At 40.1% G+C, this 15,039-nt stretch overlaps 1 protein-coding gene and 1 non-coding gene across 2 annotated transcripts; one reads left to right on the top strand and one right to left on the bottom strand.

Moving 5' to 3' along the window:
- Positions 1-5,245: 5,245 nt before the first annotated feature.
- LOC133527377 (trimeric intracellular cation channel type 1B.1) lies at positions 5,246-15,035 on the bottom strand. Its single transcript, XM_061864339.1, has 7 exons — positions 14,710-15,035; positions 11,050-11,206; positions 10,022-10,194; positions 9,420-9,519; positions 8,630-8,750; positions 7,145-7,308; positions 5,246-6,271 (listed from the first exon to the last, which is right to left on the bottom strand). The coding sequence occupies exons 1-6, from the start codon at positions 14,828-14,830 to the stop codon at positions 7,153-7,155; spliced, it is 828 nt and encodes a 275-aa protein (XP_061720323.1). The 5' UTR covers positions 14,831-15,035; the 3' UTR covers positions 5,246-6,271; positions 7,145-7,152.
- Positions 13,998-14,069, top strand: Trnap-cgg (transfer RNA proline (anticodon CGG)). Its single transcript has one exon. It is a non-coding gene; the product is annotated as a tRNA-Pro (tRNA).
- Positions 15,036-15,039: the final 4 nt, after the last annotated feature.

Raw genomic sequence — 15,039 nt, 5'->3', positions numbered from 1 at the left:
GCTCTAAGTTTACGTATAAAATCGGTCACCTACAGCTATTAAGACTTCTAAACGTAAAATCTGACTTTCCTGACGGATAAGAGCAGACATATTCTTATTTAAGGGCTCCATCCAGGGCTGTGACTAATACTGCTCATATAAATATTTAGAGTTGTGAGGATTATACGTAACAACCAGAAAAAAGGTTCCAGTATGCTACTTTCGCTAAATAGAAGATATTTCTTTTGTATGTATGTGCATGACCCACACATATACTCATTAATTTAGTACCGAGGACAGCCCAGACAGAGGCATTAGAAATCGTGAATTTTGATAGCAGTAGGGTTCCTATAGGGGGGATTAACTCCTGTTAAGGTTCAGTGTGTGGGTCCTTTTCCGAACGCAGCTCGCTGAGCACTTACCGGACGGCCGTACGTGCCCGGGGGCCTACCGGGAAAATCGAAATTCGCAAATTGCGGGGATCTTTCTCTTTTACTCTCACTAAGACGTAACAGAGAAAAATGCCCGCAATTGACAAACTTCGATTTTCGCGGTAGGCCTTCCGGAATCGCGGATACCATTGTTATTTTCAACAAAAAAAAAAGGAATCGATGAGTTCTATCAGAAATAACATTACGCATTTTTAGAACCAAATTTACTTTTATGTCAAAAGCTGTTGTTCAAAAATATCTCCAGAAGCGCTACGATTTGCAAAAATGCTGCTGGCTGAACCTTTTTGCCGTCACGTCGATGAATTAATAAAGTTTCATCTACGCCACGTCAAAAAGTGCACGTATACATACGTACTTTGTACTCCAATGGAAGTACGGTGTAACTCCAATAGAAGCAGCAGAGAGATTAAGGTATATGCACTTATGCTATGTAAAGCAGGGTACTACTAAGGAGCAAGTGTTGCAGCATCTGAATATGGTATGCGGAGATGATGGTTGCACAGTGGAAGAACTGAAGGCCCGTGGGAACTATGCTTCATTTAAACTTGGCGTGCCGGAAAGACTGTTTGAAAACGTCATGGCTGAAGAAAACTGGGCTAAAGACATATGTATCAAGCCATGGCGACAGAATTTTCGTCGCCAAAGTAAAAAAAGCGAGAAGTAAATCAATGCAGAGTATTAGCATCTACTATCAGAACGTACGAGGATTGAGGTCGAAAACTGATGTCTTCCATACTAACATGCTTCTGAGCTCATACAACGTCGTGGCACTAACCGAGACATTCCTTACCAGTTCGGTGAAGGATGCAGAGCTATTCTCCAAAGATTACATAGTGTTAAGAAAAGATCGTCTTGGTGATGTGGGCTGGGGTGGTGTGTTGCTCGCTGTGCACAAAAGTTTATCTGTGCGGCTTCTGTCTAATATCGATGGAATGAGTGATGATATGGAGCTAGTTTCTGCTTTAGTTGTGGGTAAAGCGGTAAAATTTGTATGCTGCGTGGTTTACCTCCCGCCTAGTTATAGAGATGACCAATATTTGAAAGTTTTGACGTGTTTAGAAAATGTAATTTGTAAAGTCCCTGACCATGAAATTATTATTTTAGGTGATTTTAATTTGAATTTGTGTAGTGTAAATGTCCAGAATAATTTTAAATGTTTTATGGAATTTTGTCAGCTGTATCAGCATAATAATGTGTGTAATGAGCATGATGGTATACTAGACCTGGTTTTGAGCGGCTTTACCCCAGAGACTGAGAGAGTGAGCGTTTGCGGTGAAGTCGATGCGTTTGTACCGGCTGATACGTACGACCCGCCCCTTGAGGTATTGGTAAAGTTGCAACGTGTTGGTATGCGTTCCCCGAATTTACAGTCTCGCCCGCCTGTTTTGGGTCCTAAATGGAACTTTCGTAAGGCTGACCTTGGAGTTCTTTATAGCGCTATATCAGATATTGATTGGAGTGATGTGCTCAATGACAACTGTTCTGGCACTGCCGCTGACTTATTTTACGCCAAATTGAAAAATTGTATCGACAGTAATGTTCCCCTCAAAAAACCTGCATCTGGAAATCGATACTGTTACCCTACCTGGTTTACTGCAGATATAATAAAAAATATCAAGTTGAAGTATTTTCACTTAAAAAGGTACAGAGAGAAAGGAGAGCTTTTTAATCTGGAAATGTTTAGATATTATAGAACGCATGTAAAGACTTTAATTGCTAGTGCGTTCCGACATTACATACGCGGTGTCGAGAGAAACATTACTGACGATCCTAGTAAGTTTTGGAAATTTGTTGACAGTAAAAGGAAAGATAGACGATGTGACACCGAGTTTCTGTACAAAGGGAAGACTGTGACGGGGCAAGAAGCGACAGACTCTTTTGCTGATTACTTCGCCTCAGTATTCCAGGGGGACGTTCCACTCTTGAATGCTGAGTTGGCGGTGCAAAATTGTGCCGGCTTTCCAGTTAGTGCTGCGCGAGTGGCAGTGGACAAAATAGATGCTGCAGACCTTCGTAAAGCAGCAAAAAATTTAAAAGCGCGAGCTTCTGCTGGACCTGATGATATACCATCTTTTCTGGTAAAAGACTGTATTTCAGTATTTGAGACTGCACTTTTACACATTTTTAACTTAAGTCTGAAAAGTGGGCAGTATCCAGCCTGTTGGAAGGTTTCTAGGGTGACTCCTGTTCCTAAGAGTGGCACCGGTCGTGATGTGTCCAATTTCAGGCCTATAGCTGTGCTGCCAAGTTTTGCCAAGTTATTTGAGTCAATAATAGAAAGTCGCATCAGCCAGCAGATACAATGTTGGTTAAGTGACAGTCAGCACGGATTTCGTCGTGCTCGGTCTACTGTCACTAATCATGTCAACTTTGTAGACCATGTCAGAGATGAGCTAGATGCGGGTCGGCAGGTTGATGCGGCCTATTTTGACTTCAGAAAGGCATTTGACCTGGTAGACAATGACATCCTGCTTCAAAAATGTAGTGCCTTGAGTTTTACACCGCACCTACTGAACTTTCTATCTAGTTACCTGCGTGACAGAAACCAGTATGTAGAGTGGGGTGGATATAGTTCAAGGCCTTTTTTCACTCGGTCCGGCGTAAGTCAGGGCAGCACTCTCGGCCCAACATTATTTACGATAATGATAAATGACTTACCAAGGGTGGTACATACTGCTGGCTGTTTGTTGTTCGCTGATGACTTGAAGCTGTTTCTGGGAACCCGGGATAAGTCTGGTTTGGATGATCTCCAGAGGGACATCGACGCGGTGACCGAGTGGAGTGAGAATAATAAACTGCATTTTAACACCTCTAAATGTAAAGTTATTACGTTCTCTAGAATTCGGTCACCTCACATCAAACAATATCACATTAAAGACGCAGTGATAGATCGCGTTGATGAGGTAACTGACCTGGGACTGACCTTGGACTCAAGACTTGACTTTAGGACGCACATTACCAATATCTGTAAGCAGGCGAATAAGGTCCTGGGGTTTATCATGAGGGTATCGAGCCAGTTTAGTGACACTCGAGTTTTGCAGCTGCTATACAACGCCTATGTTCGCAGCAAACTTGAATTTGGAGCTTGTGTCTGGGATCCGCACGAAAGCAAGTATACCCTCATGGTAGAAAGAATCCAGAGGAAATTTGCCCGATTTCTTTATAGGAAAAAGTTAGGATATTATCCTTATTTGTATCCGTCATTGTTTGTCAGTGGTATGGTTGGGATGGATACATTAGAGTTGCGGCGGAAATTGTTACTGATGGTGCATTACTATAAGCTACTACGCAACCAAGTCGCGAATCCATCTGCATTGTCAAGAATAGGTTTGTCTGTGCCGCCCCCTCGCCGTTGCCCCGCGGCGGGGGAGGGCGGAGCGGTGGTGTCGCGGCGGCGCCGGCGCCTGTTCGCGTGCCCGGCGAGGCGCACGCGCTGGGCCGCAAACGCTCCCTCTGCAAGAGCTATCGCTCTGTTGAATGATATGTCTATGCGATTACCTGACGTTGACATTTTTTATCATGCCTCTTACCAAATTATTAAAGGCATTTATGAATTTTTGAATTTAACTTAATTTAATTGATTATCATCCATATTTATTTACTTTATTGACATACTTAATATTATATAATCGAATTTGCTTTTTGTTTTTGTAAGGTTGAAATGTAATTTTCATAGTGTAAGTGTGACATAGCATGTACAATAATTATAATATCATTACTTATAAGCGCCTTGGTTTATTAGACTGTAAGCTTATTTGTGAATAAAATCGAATAAATAAAATACCTGATCAAAACCACGACTTATATGAAGTCGTGGCGTGTGGGGCACGAAATGTACTGACTTTATATTAAGTCAATGACGGCGAAAAGGTTATAGTATTTTATGCAACAGTTGTATAAGAAGGGTCAAAAAAGGCGAGTGGCGTGAGTTACAATGTGAGCCGGAGCCGAAGGCGTAGGCGAACATTGTAAAGGAATATGCCACGAGCATTTTTTGACCTACTTATACAACGTTGCATACAATATTTTTCCTACGAGTCAACAAAAATAAATCTTAATTTAGGTAAACAAAGCAAAATTATATAGCCAAGACGCGCGAGCATACCTTGTTACGCGCCCGGCCCGCCCCGGGCCGCGGCCGGCCGGTCAGCGACACCTCGTAACTCATGAGGCCCTGGTACTTGCTACTTGCTAAATTAAATTTTTGGACAGTTTTTTCTCAATTTTGGCCACCGTAGCCTACGGAGACTAACAAGCAACGCTAAGCGGTCTTCGTAGTCTATGGGTGTTGCTATATTACGGGTGTCACATGCGTGCTTCTGACTTTTGAAGTAATTATTTTTACTATGCAACTAAATGAATATTTTGTAAGTTGGCAGCAATGCACTTAGTTTAAAACTGTATTCGTTTTGGTTTTGTTAGGTTGGTAGCCATTAATCGCAGTAACGTTATAGCGATTAAAAGCACAAGAGCTTTTATAAGGAATAGACAATATAGACTTTTCTTGAAACCTTTTATGTATGTTCTTATATTCGTGTTAATGAATGCATAAATGACAGATAACAGTAGAGGAGTAGGAAAAATATTTTTTCTGTAGTAAGTAAACGTTCGTGAGTCCGTCTATGCTGAGTCTACCGATTTGGCAAGAGACGAGTCTGGAAGTGTGGAGGTTGAACACCATACCTAAACGTAATTTTTTATGAAAATATGTGAATAGTGGCGCTGGCACACTTTGTCTCTGCCAAGTCGATCTAGAGTTAACTTGGAAAAACTATAAAATGTAGGAGTAAAATGATTCAAATAAAACAATCAAATTAATAAAACAATTTAATACTTCCTTTCATATTTTCATAACAAACGTTATTTAAATTATGCCAATTCTAACGAAACGCGTGTCTCTCGCCGCTTGCACCCTGCGGCTCGATCAGGCATTTCATGTTACAAATACGTAAGTAATAACTAATTTGATTATCAATAATAAATTCTATTTAAAATTAATATCTTCAATACTGTTTATTTTGTGTGCTCTATGTAACTATTTTTCAATTTTGTTGAAAGGGAAGTCGGTCTCTGTATCGTTCGATTCTAAACTAAAATAATAATTACAGTTAATAATTACAATGCTCGATCATGTTTTGTTTTTTTTTTTTCATACGGACGCATACTTAACTTAAAATAGTCATTACATCACGTGACCCTTACATTGCTAGAATGTATTTTCTATAGGTAGGTAGTCCACTTTGTATTTTTCTAAGCTAGCAATGTAAGTGGTAAATGTGTCAATTATTCATTTCACAAACACGCAAACATATTCACATATTTTTTCAGTTTTTTGTAGAACGTTCGGCCACCAAGTGGGCCTCGCGCATTCGTGCTTATGATTTGTCAAAAAAACATATTTTGCGTTTCTAAGCAATAAGTAACTTATTGTCGGTTGTCATTAAGGCTATATTGCAATAATGATGCAATCAAAAATTGTCCTTATGCACAACGTTTTGCTTAAAAACGTAACATACTTTAGGTGCCTTTCGGTCATCCATGAGTCACAGCACAATATAAGTAATCTTTATGTAATCTATTTTTGGCAATTCATAGGAAATAGGAATACTTCCAAACAATACTACTTACATACCTATGTAGGTATTTAAATTAAGCTTAAATGACTAGTCAAACAGCAAATCAAATAAAAAAACTTTGGTCGTTGTGCCATTTTTTTAGGATTTAAAGGTTTTTTTCTATTTTTTTACGATTTTATATTTTTTATTTGATACTAAAGTATCTTTGCGACCGTTAATTACATTGTCGGTGTCAGTTGATAACGTGGCGTAGTATATTGTGACCTGAAAAAAATGCAATCGAGTTACAACTTATTTGAATAAGAAAAGATATAAAACATGATGGTGATGTTACAAATACTTTTGCTTATTTTTACCTATAGGTTTTAGCAAATTATGCCATATTTATATTATATTGTGAGTTCTAATCATAAGAAACTACTCTCAACCACATTATGCACGAGAATATTCTCTAACACGAATATACGCTCCTCACAGAACGAGCTGCCTCTCGAGGATTACCGCGCGACGCAGTTCAGTTGGTAAAGACTAAAGAGTCGCCTTCGCGAGGCAAACGCAGTCACGATGCCTCGGTAATTCTCATTAGGCGGCTCATTCTGTGCGAACCCGCTTATTTACTCTATTGTTTCCCATAAAGTTATAAATCGTAATGTATTGTTTGTCCACATTTTCGTTCGTCATAATTTGTTTTTCTCAGAAACGCTTAACTTTTCAGGATCCCCATAAAACAAACCTAACCTAACCTATCTATAGGATACCTTACGAAAATACTGAGAAGTGGTTTCAGAATTATGGCTAATAATAATCTGACAATTATTACATTTTGACTGTCAATAATTATGTCAAACAAAGGGATCAGTACCCCTAGTGTAAATTTAATCGACATCATAACGTGACGAACGCGTTTGCGTCAAGTCTCATTTTGTATAGGATTTTGAGTTTCCAAAACGTCCCGCTTGGCGCGCTCTTTCTAAATCACATACAAAATGAGACTAAACGCAAACGCGTACGTCACGTTTCGAAATCGAATTTATTTACACTAGGGGTACTGTTTGTGAAGACATGCTTACGTTCAACTGCCGGAAAAAAGCCGCCAGTTTGTCTGACAATCAGCATCAAATAACTTTGATAACTCACGTGTCGCATCAATTAGTCTTCTTAACGTCCTTGCTCTCCTCTTTAGGCTGACCCTTGCCGAGCAGCTTGGCCAGAGAGTCCCAGATGCCGCCCAGGAACAGCGCACTGAACAGGTTCTCGAACGGCACGAACGGATCGTGGATGCCCAGCAGGATTGAGGATAGCTGGAAAAATAATATAATATGAAAAATAAGAAGTTTCTCTCTCTCTCTCTCTCTTTACTCTGTATGAGCTTTAGCTCAGGGGTCGTCTAACTTTTTGAACCGACGGCCACGAATATGACTCCGCTTACTTTATGAAAGTTGGATTGTATGGAAATCTATTCGCGAGACGTAGTTTAGAGACCCCTTCCCTAGATCATTTATCACAGTATATTCATTGGTCATATTTTAGTAGTAGTAGTAGTGATAGTGAAACACTTTATTGCACAAAACAAGTACATAACACAGAAAAAATACAGTGAATGTGTTTGTACACATTTAGGCGAACTTAAAACGACCGCCCAGCTTTGACAAATGTCATGGCAAAAGCTGTATATGGAAATGATGAGAACTACTTTACTCGGTGGTCATATATACTTTATACTACAATAACGAAGTTGATTGCCCATTATTACTCTCAAAACTAAACTTCATCACTAAAGCCAGACTTCCCGCTCGCCCCAACCGTAACCTTCATATGTTCGTACCACCCATCCGTCGAAAGAACTACACTAGAAACAGTTTTATTCCCCGTACTATGTATCTTTACAACAGAGAATTCAACGAAATAGACCTTTTTAATACCACTCTTACAGGATTGAAAAAAAAAAATTCACAAGTCACGAATGATAAAATAATAATGTATAATGTACCGATAACACTCTTAGATATTAAGTAGGTAGTAAACAATTACGAGGGTGAACGTCCTAGTACTTGGCATGTCACTGTCACTTATACTGTTAATGAATTATGTTTAATGGTGCCATTTACTGGGACAGTGGTCAGCGCTTGAACGTTTCCCTTCTTTCAATTTCATCTTCTTCTTATAGTTAAGTTAGTTCAGGTCCATTGCAACAAAATTAATAACTATAATCTATAACGTTTTCGGCACTGTATTGTCAATATTATATGTAATATAAGACAAATGTAACTCTTCTGTAATGACTGTTTGTGCCAAAATAAAGAGAAAAAAAAATACTGGTTCAGTATGGACATAGCAAAGACGTGTGATTGAGTATTACACTGTGGTTTACTCAGGCTGCTTCTTTCAGAATGAATACGTATTCGTGCAAATAGTTTGTTGTTTATTAGCCATGCAGTCATATAAGGGTGACAGTAAACGACGACAACTACTTTACTTATCATGGAATACATGAATAAAAAATGGCGTACCGCAAGGCTCTGTACTATCTACACTGTTTATTTCTGCTATATCACTGACAATGAAATGTGATGATGTACGAAAGCGAGTGTATCATACCTATAAAGTGTGTAGGCGCTTTACCTTAAAGTAGACGAAGAATATGACGATGCCGAAGTAAACAAGAGCATGCGGCGCGGAGATAAGGTCGGTCTTTTTGTCCAGTACGAAGATCACCGACGCCACTAGAGAGGCCTTCGTGTAGCTGGAAAGTTTACACATATGTATTTTAGTTACTTTATAATAAATTAAAAGAGTGTTCAGCAGCCGATTTCCAATTCCGAATAAAATTATTTTTTTAAACGCGTAGTGCGATGTTGTAGTTGCGTGAGTGTATAAACCAACGGCTTTATATTAATTTCGTAATAGGTTGGAAGAGTGTAACACAGCGCAGGTCGATATTTAGAAAAAGTGATTTCAAAAATATTAAATCCGCGTTCATCTTCTTTGCATAAAATTAAATCGTTATGATACTTTTGGTTTATATGTTTTTTTCATCAAATTTGAAATAGGAAATCTACTGCTGGACATGTAACTAAAATGCTAAACTACTGTCAAAGTTTAGCATTTTCAGCAGTTCTATATATGTTATTATATATAATCATCTATTTTGCCCTACCTCTTGGCCTAAAGCAGGTATAAGCACCACAAACGAAGAGAATCACAAATCATATAGGTGGTAGTCTATATAGAGGCCTTTGGTCAAAACCATTTTGAAAAAATGTTTTCTGTATCTGAATTAGAAGTTCTGATATTATCCTGATATAATAACAATCGAGGTAACTCATCAACTTTTTTTTATTTGGTGACTAAAATCAATTCCTTGAATACCGCTTATTCAGTGTTTTTGATACAATCTACAACAAGTACTTACAAGCTAGGTTGCATGGTTTCCATAGCAGTTGGGGTCCAGGCTCCGCGGATCAGCCTCTCCACCAGCTTGGTGAAGCCTGCTCCGTTGCCCTTCAGGGTACCTGTAAAATGCGTGTAGGCGGTGTAGATGTAGGTATGATAAATGAAAAATAAATAAAAATGTTCGGTATTATGCACCGATGTTTAGGTCTTCCAGGTCATACATAGCCATAAATATGTTTGGCTTTGAGGAAACAGTTATTACGTGCACCAAATTGGTGGACAATGTTGTTTATGAAATTGTTCTCGGCTTTCAATACTTCTTGATAAATATAGTATAGATTTCCTCCCACGTCTGGTATGACGTAGACCAATAAGTTACTTCTGGTACTCACATTGTTCCATCAGGTCGGAGGGCGACCAACACACTACGTTTGTCAAGAAGCCTGTAGTTTATATTTATCTTTACCTAGCTAACTTTGAGTTATCGACTTATCGGTGTCGGTCATTTGTTTGGTTATCTGGCGAATTAATACGCTTCGGACTTTATCCCTCCTCTGAAAAACTCCATGCATAACTCTTCAATTGCGCTTTAAGCAAAATCTGACTTATGATTCCACTCACCAATAATGATCATAATGATGTAAGCGTTAGGATACAATTTGCCGGCGTGGCTGACTCCATCGTACACTTTCTTGGCACGGTAGATCTCCTTCATGGCAGACGCGACGATCTTTACGGGCAGGAACTTTGCCACTTTGTAACCGACGTCGAATGGTGTGTAGAATACAATGTACCTGAAAATGTAGGAATGAGCAAGTCAGACTTTGTAGCGAACAAATTAAATAACTTTAGCAAACAGAAACACCAGTTGCGTAAGAAATTGCAAAGCTTGCGGATACCAATATCCGCCAAGGTTAAACTCCATGTCACGTGGCCTGCTCTCAATTGGATTGGCAGTCGCAAGACCGTTAACAGTGAGTACCAAGTCAACGTAAATTAAAAGGGACTGATCGGAAACAGTTCATATGAGGTGGAATGACGCTAAAAGCGCTGCACTCAGCACCGTAGTTTCGCAGAGCAGCACGACCACGACTCTTCTTGTGGATCGCGGCATCTATGGTTTGGGTAATATTTGGGTAACCATATGAGTCGACGACTCAACGATCCGCTATGGTAGAGTTAGCTAGTATGTACAAACTACCAAGTTACGGTACGAATGAGGAATTATTGCAGCGCGAGGATGGACTCACACAAGAGTTCATTAACCAATAAGGATTACATGATGGAAGCTTACCGATACTGTGCCGATGACAAATTGCGACGTATTCTTCTAACCGTTTTAACTGAAGAGTCCTCTAACCATCGAAGATCATTACTTGGAAACTTACCAAGTTACGGTGCCAATGACGAGTTGCGGCGTGTTTTTTAGCGGTGTGATAATAAGCTCATTGAAAAGTTCCTTCACTTCTGAAGATCGCCTGGAGTCCTAGTCGTACCAAGTTACAGAGCCAATAACGAGTTGTGGCGTATTCTTGAGCGGCGCAAGGATGGGCTCGCCGAGAAGGCCGTTGACGACCAAAAATCACAAGTTTATTGGATGAACTCATCGAAGAGTCCCCCTGAATATCTCTCGCTTGGTAGAAACTTACCATGTGACTGTGCCGATGACAAGTTGTGGTGTGTTCTTGAGCGGCGCGAGGATGGGCTCTCCCAGGAGACCGTTGACGACCATACCGCCCGCGAAGATCACGAGCATGGTGGAGAGCCAGCAAGCCAGCGGGTGCTTGCGCGAGAACGCCTGTGCGCCTGAAGCAGACAATAGGTATTTATTTAAAGTTTTTGAAGGTTTGTCGCCATCATCATAGCCGCCAAAAACAGCTTCCACTGCGGCTTTTGCCTCTTCTTGCAAATGGTTTCTAATAATATTTCTTCCGTTCATAGTGGTGGTAGACTTAAGGCCGATATTGAAGAGGGGGTCAGGGGACACTTTAAACCCATATGATGAACACCTATAGTATTCAGTAACTAACTAACTATTGTGGCGCAGTGATCCAAAGAGGGTCTTGGCCTCCAAAACGAGAGAACGCCACCTGTCCCGATCCTGTGCCACTTCCGGCCAGGTATCGGCTTTGAGTTGGCACAGATCCGCCTGTACACTGTCGCTCCAGCGGTATTTGGGCCGACCCACTGGACGGCGACCAGTCGGTCGTCCCAGATAAGCTCCTCAGTAAATGGTCAAACCAGCGAAGTCTGTGGCATTTTGTTTCACCGATGATATTGGGTTCGGCCACTAACTCCTCGATTTCGGCATTCTTACGGATCCTCCAGGTGCCGTCATCTCTCTTGATAGGTCCCAGGATCTTCCGTAACACCTTTCTTTCTGCTACCAGGAGCTGACTCTCTTCTTTCAGTGTTAGTGTCCAAGCCTCGCAGCCATACATAAGGATTGGTCTTATTATAGTTTTATATACCCGTAACCAGTATTTCTGCTGAGAAGTTTGGACGCCAACACCTTATGGAGGGCTGTGCTGCATCGCAGGGCGCTTTGGATGCGTATGTTGATCTCCTCCTCTCTGGTGTTTGTGTCGGTAATCGTGCATCCGAGGTACCGAAATTTGTCAACTCCACGATAAACGGTGCCTCCAACATGAAGACTGTCACGCTTTACACGTGTGTTTTTGTACCGTTTCATGTGGAGGTATTCAGTTTTCGACTGGTTGATCCTGAGACCTATCATAGAAGCCTCCCGCTCCAGGACACTAGCTGCTTCCGCCACTTGTTCACGGCTTTCCCCTAATAAAGCTAGGTCGTCGGCGTATTTTACCACCTTGTGCTTGCCGTTCAACTCAACTCCTATGTCCAATTCTAGTTCTTTTCGGACAACATGTTCAAGAGCTAGGTTGAAGAGCACAGGTGATACTGATAGAGCATCCCCGTGCTTTAGACCGGTAATCACCGTGAATTCCTCTGACAGCTCGCCGCCAACTTTAACTCGCAACCTGCTTTCCCTCGTTGCTGTGGTGATTATGGCTACTAGTTTTTTGGGGATGTTGAAATTTGCAAGAATGGAGTACAAGGTGCCCCTGTCTATTCTGTCATAGGCCTTTGTGAAGTCCACAAACAGCATTCTTCAGCATTAGCTGTTTGAGCAAGAAAATCATAAATAGAGACATAATGGTATGGTAGATAGATACAGCGTTGTCTGATCGCTACTTTCTATGTTGACTATTTCGGACAACGATTCTTATTATATGACTGCTTTTACTGATAAAAATCGACCAAGAGCATGTCGGGCCATGCTTAGTGTAGGGTTCGGTGCTTCCGTAGTTACCATTCTGGTAGAATATGCTATACGGGGGCCATTTAGTAAGTATTATGTACGTTCCCAGCGCAGCGTAGAAGAGAAGGTTTTTTTTTGTAATCACTCAAAAATGGCTGAACCGATCATCATGTTCGCTGTAGTTTTCATTGAAAGTATTTTAATAAGCTTTTATTTTACGATTTATTTTTATATTTTTTTCAAAAAGTTAAAGGAAGGGGGACACATATATTATTTTCGGAGCGACTATTTTCGTAATTTCTCAATTTATCAAAAAATGATCGATGGAGAGCCGTATCCGTTTTGAAATACCTATCCAACGATACCCCACATCATTCGTTTTAAGTTAAACATAAATAAAATAAGTAAACATTTTGCATAGGAGGTAGGTTTTGTTTTACCGTTCGTCCGTCTTCATGCATGATTTATATGTATCCCTAATTGAAGCTTTCTAGCACTCAAGATCATGGAGCAAAGACGCGGACGGACAGACAGACGGACATGGCGATACTGTAAGGGTTCCTAGTTGACTACGGAACCCTGAAAAGGGCGCGGGCTCGAATCAACACCCTGTATTTTAGTTCCACCCTAATGCACAAGTGAGGATCGGGGGCGATCCATTTTAATGTTAACCACCCTATTGGAGCATAGATATTAGGCTCTTATCACACTGGATCCGATTCGCACGTCGCTCCAGTGTTTGAGTCGTGTTTCAGTAATGTCTATGTGTGAATATTTTTTTTTTTTTAGTTTCATCATTCTGTTATTTTAGAAGTTACAGGGCGGGGGGGGGGGGGGGGGACACACATTTTACCACTTTGGAAGTGTCTCTCGCGAAAACTATTAAGTTTAGAAATAAATGATATTAGAAACCTCAATATCATGTTTATGCAATAACATGACCGGCTAAAATGCCAATATAGCTAATCATTTATTTATATGTATATAAAGCTTTATACGTTTGGCCAATTCATAACTTAAGCACATGAGCATTGTTTTCGCATGCTTGCATTTCAAGATATTAATTTATGTAAAATTTGATTCAGGCAACAAGGCCCATATTACAAATACCTTAAGACTAACATACATACATATACATAATACACATATTTGTGCAAGCATAGTAAAAATATCCTACTTGCACAAAACACAACATCAACAACATCATCGTATCAAACCGAAAAGCTAGGAATACATCCGCATAAATAATTTCCAGCAATTGACTGATGACGTAGCAAGTTGTAGATTTGATTGAGTAATTTCGCACTCGGTACGTATGGCTCGTTGGTCTAGGGGTATGATTCTCGCTTCGGGTGCGAGAGGTCCCGGGTTCAAATCCCGGACGAGCCCGGCTGAATTTGCCTTTTTTTATTTAAATAGCTTTTTTATGAATAGAATTAATTAGCCTTCATTAGGAAAAATTATCAGGAATTGTTAGAAAAAGTTAACAAAAAATGAACATTGCTTGAATAAATTATTTTAACGCCATCTATACGAATATACTGACATAACCTAGACCCTTTGCTAGCTGCAAAACGTCTGCAGGACCAAGGGTCCTTGTTATCATAATCATAACCTTTGATTCTCCAAAACAAATAGAACATTTTCAGCATTTGTTTTGCCTATCTTTTTTTGCATGAAACGTAGATTGTTTATCAGATAACACTTTATGATAAGATTGCTTACGTATATTTATATGATTACAAATGCAGTAATAGGATTCTTATGTGCAATTAGATAATCTAATTACTAATTCACCGGCAAAGTTTAATAAAGTATTATATACAATGTGATGTTTTATAATTAGACACCTGGTTAGCATTACATAGGTATAGTAGTGTGATCCGCAGGGAACCAATCTATTTTTAAGCTGGGTACAGTATTTATTTTTAGTTCGCCCCATAATTTACGTTTACGGGCAAAATAGCGCAAGGATGCGGAAGCGATGAACATTAAGAAATTGGCGGTTCATTTAAAAATAGAAACTTACCAGCACCCAAATCTTCTCTGACGGAAAGTGCACATAAAAGTGAATGTGCGATGTCAAAATACGGGAACATTTTCAGTTTTATGACCTGGTTGGCCAGGTCTAAGAAAGCTTCGGGATCCATGATGGAATATTTGAGGTAACTACAATTATTTGTGAATGTATGGCACAACTAAACACCGACAATAAGGCGGTACGGCGGCCGCGTGTGATCGCGGGCAGAGCAGCCGCGAGACTAAGCTCGGAGACTGGATGTGGACGGAGCTGATTGAACGCTTTTATTATGTATTTTTGTCAAACCACGCTGGCGATGAATTCACAGATAAGATTAGC

Source organism: Cydia pomonella, chromosome 18, assembly GCF_033807575.1.
Source record: "Cydia pomonella isolate Wapato2018A chromosome 18, ilCydPomo1, whole genome shotgun sequence".
Taxonomy (NCBI): Eukaryota; Metazoa; Arthropoda; class Insecta; order Lepidoptera; family Tortricidae; genus Cydia; species Cydia pomonella.
Note: the sequence above shows the minus strand (reverse complement) of the source record. Positions and strands in the feature narration are given on the sequence as shown.

Excerpts from the sequence above, each read along its gene's own strand:
- LOC133527377 (XM_061864339.1), bottom strand. The coding sequence starts at position 14,830 with ATGGATCCCGAAGCTTTCTTAGACCTGGCCAACCAGGTCATAAAACTG. Across the intron at positions 11,207-14,709 it reads CAGAGAAGATTTGGGTGCTG|GCGCACAGGCGTTCTCGCGC; the intron begins GTAAGTTTCTAT and ends TGTCTGCTTCAG. Across the intron at positions 7,309-8,629 it reads TATTCTTCGTCTACTTTAAG|CTATCCTCAATCCTGCTGGG; the intron begins GTAAAGCGCCTA and ends TTATTTTTCCAG.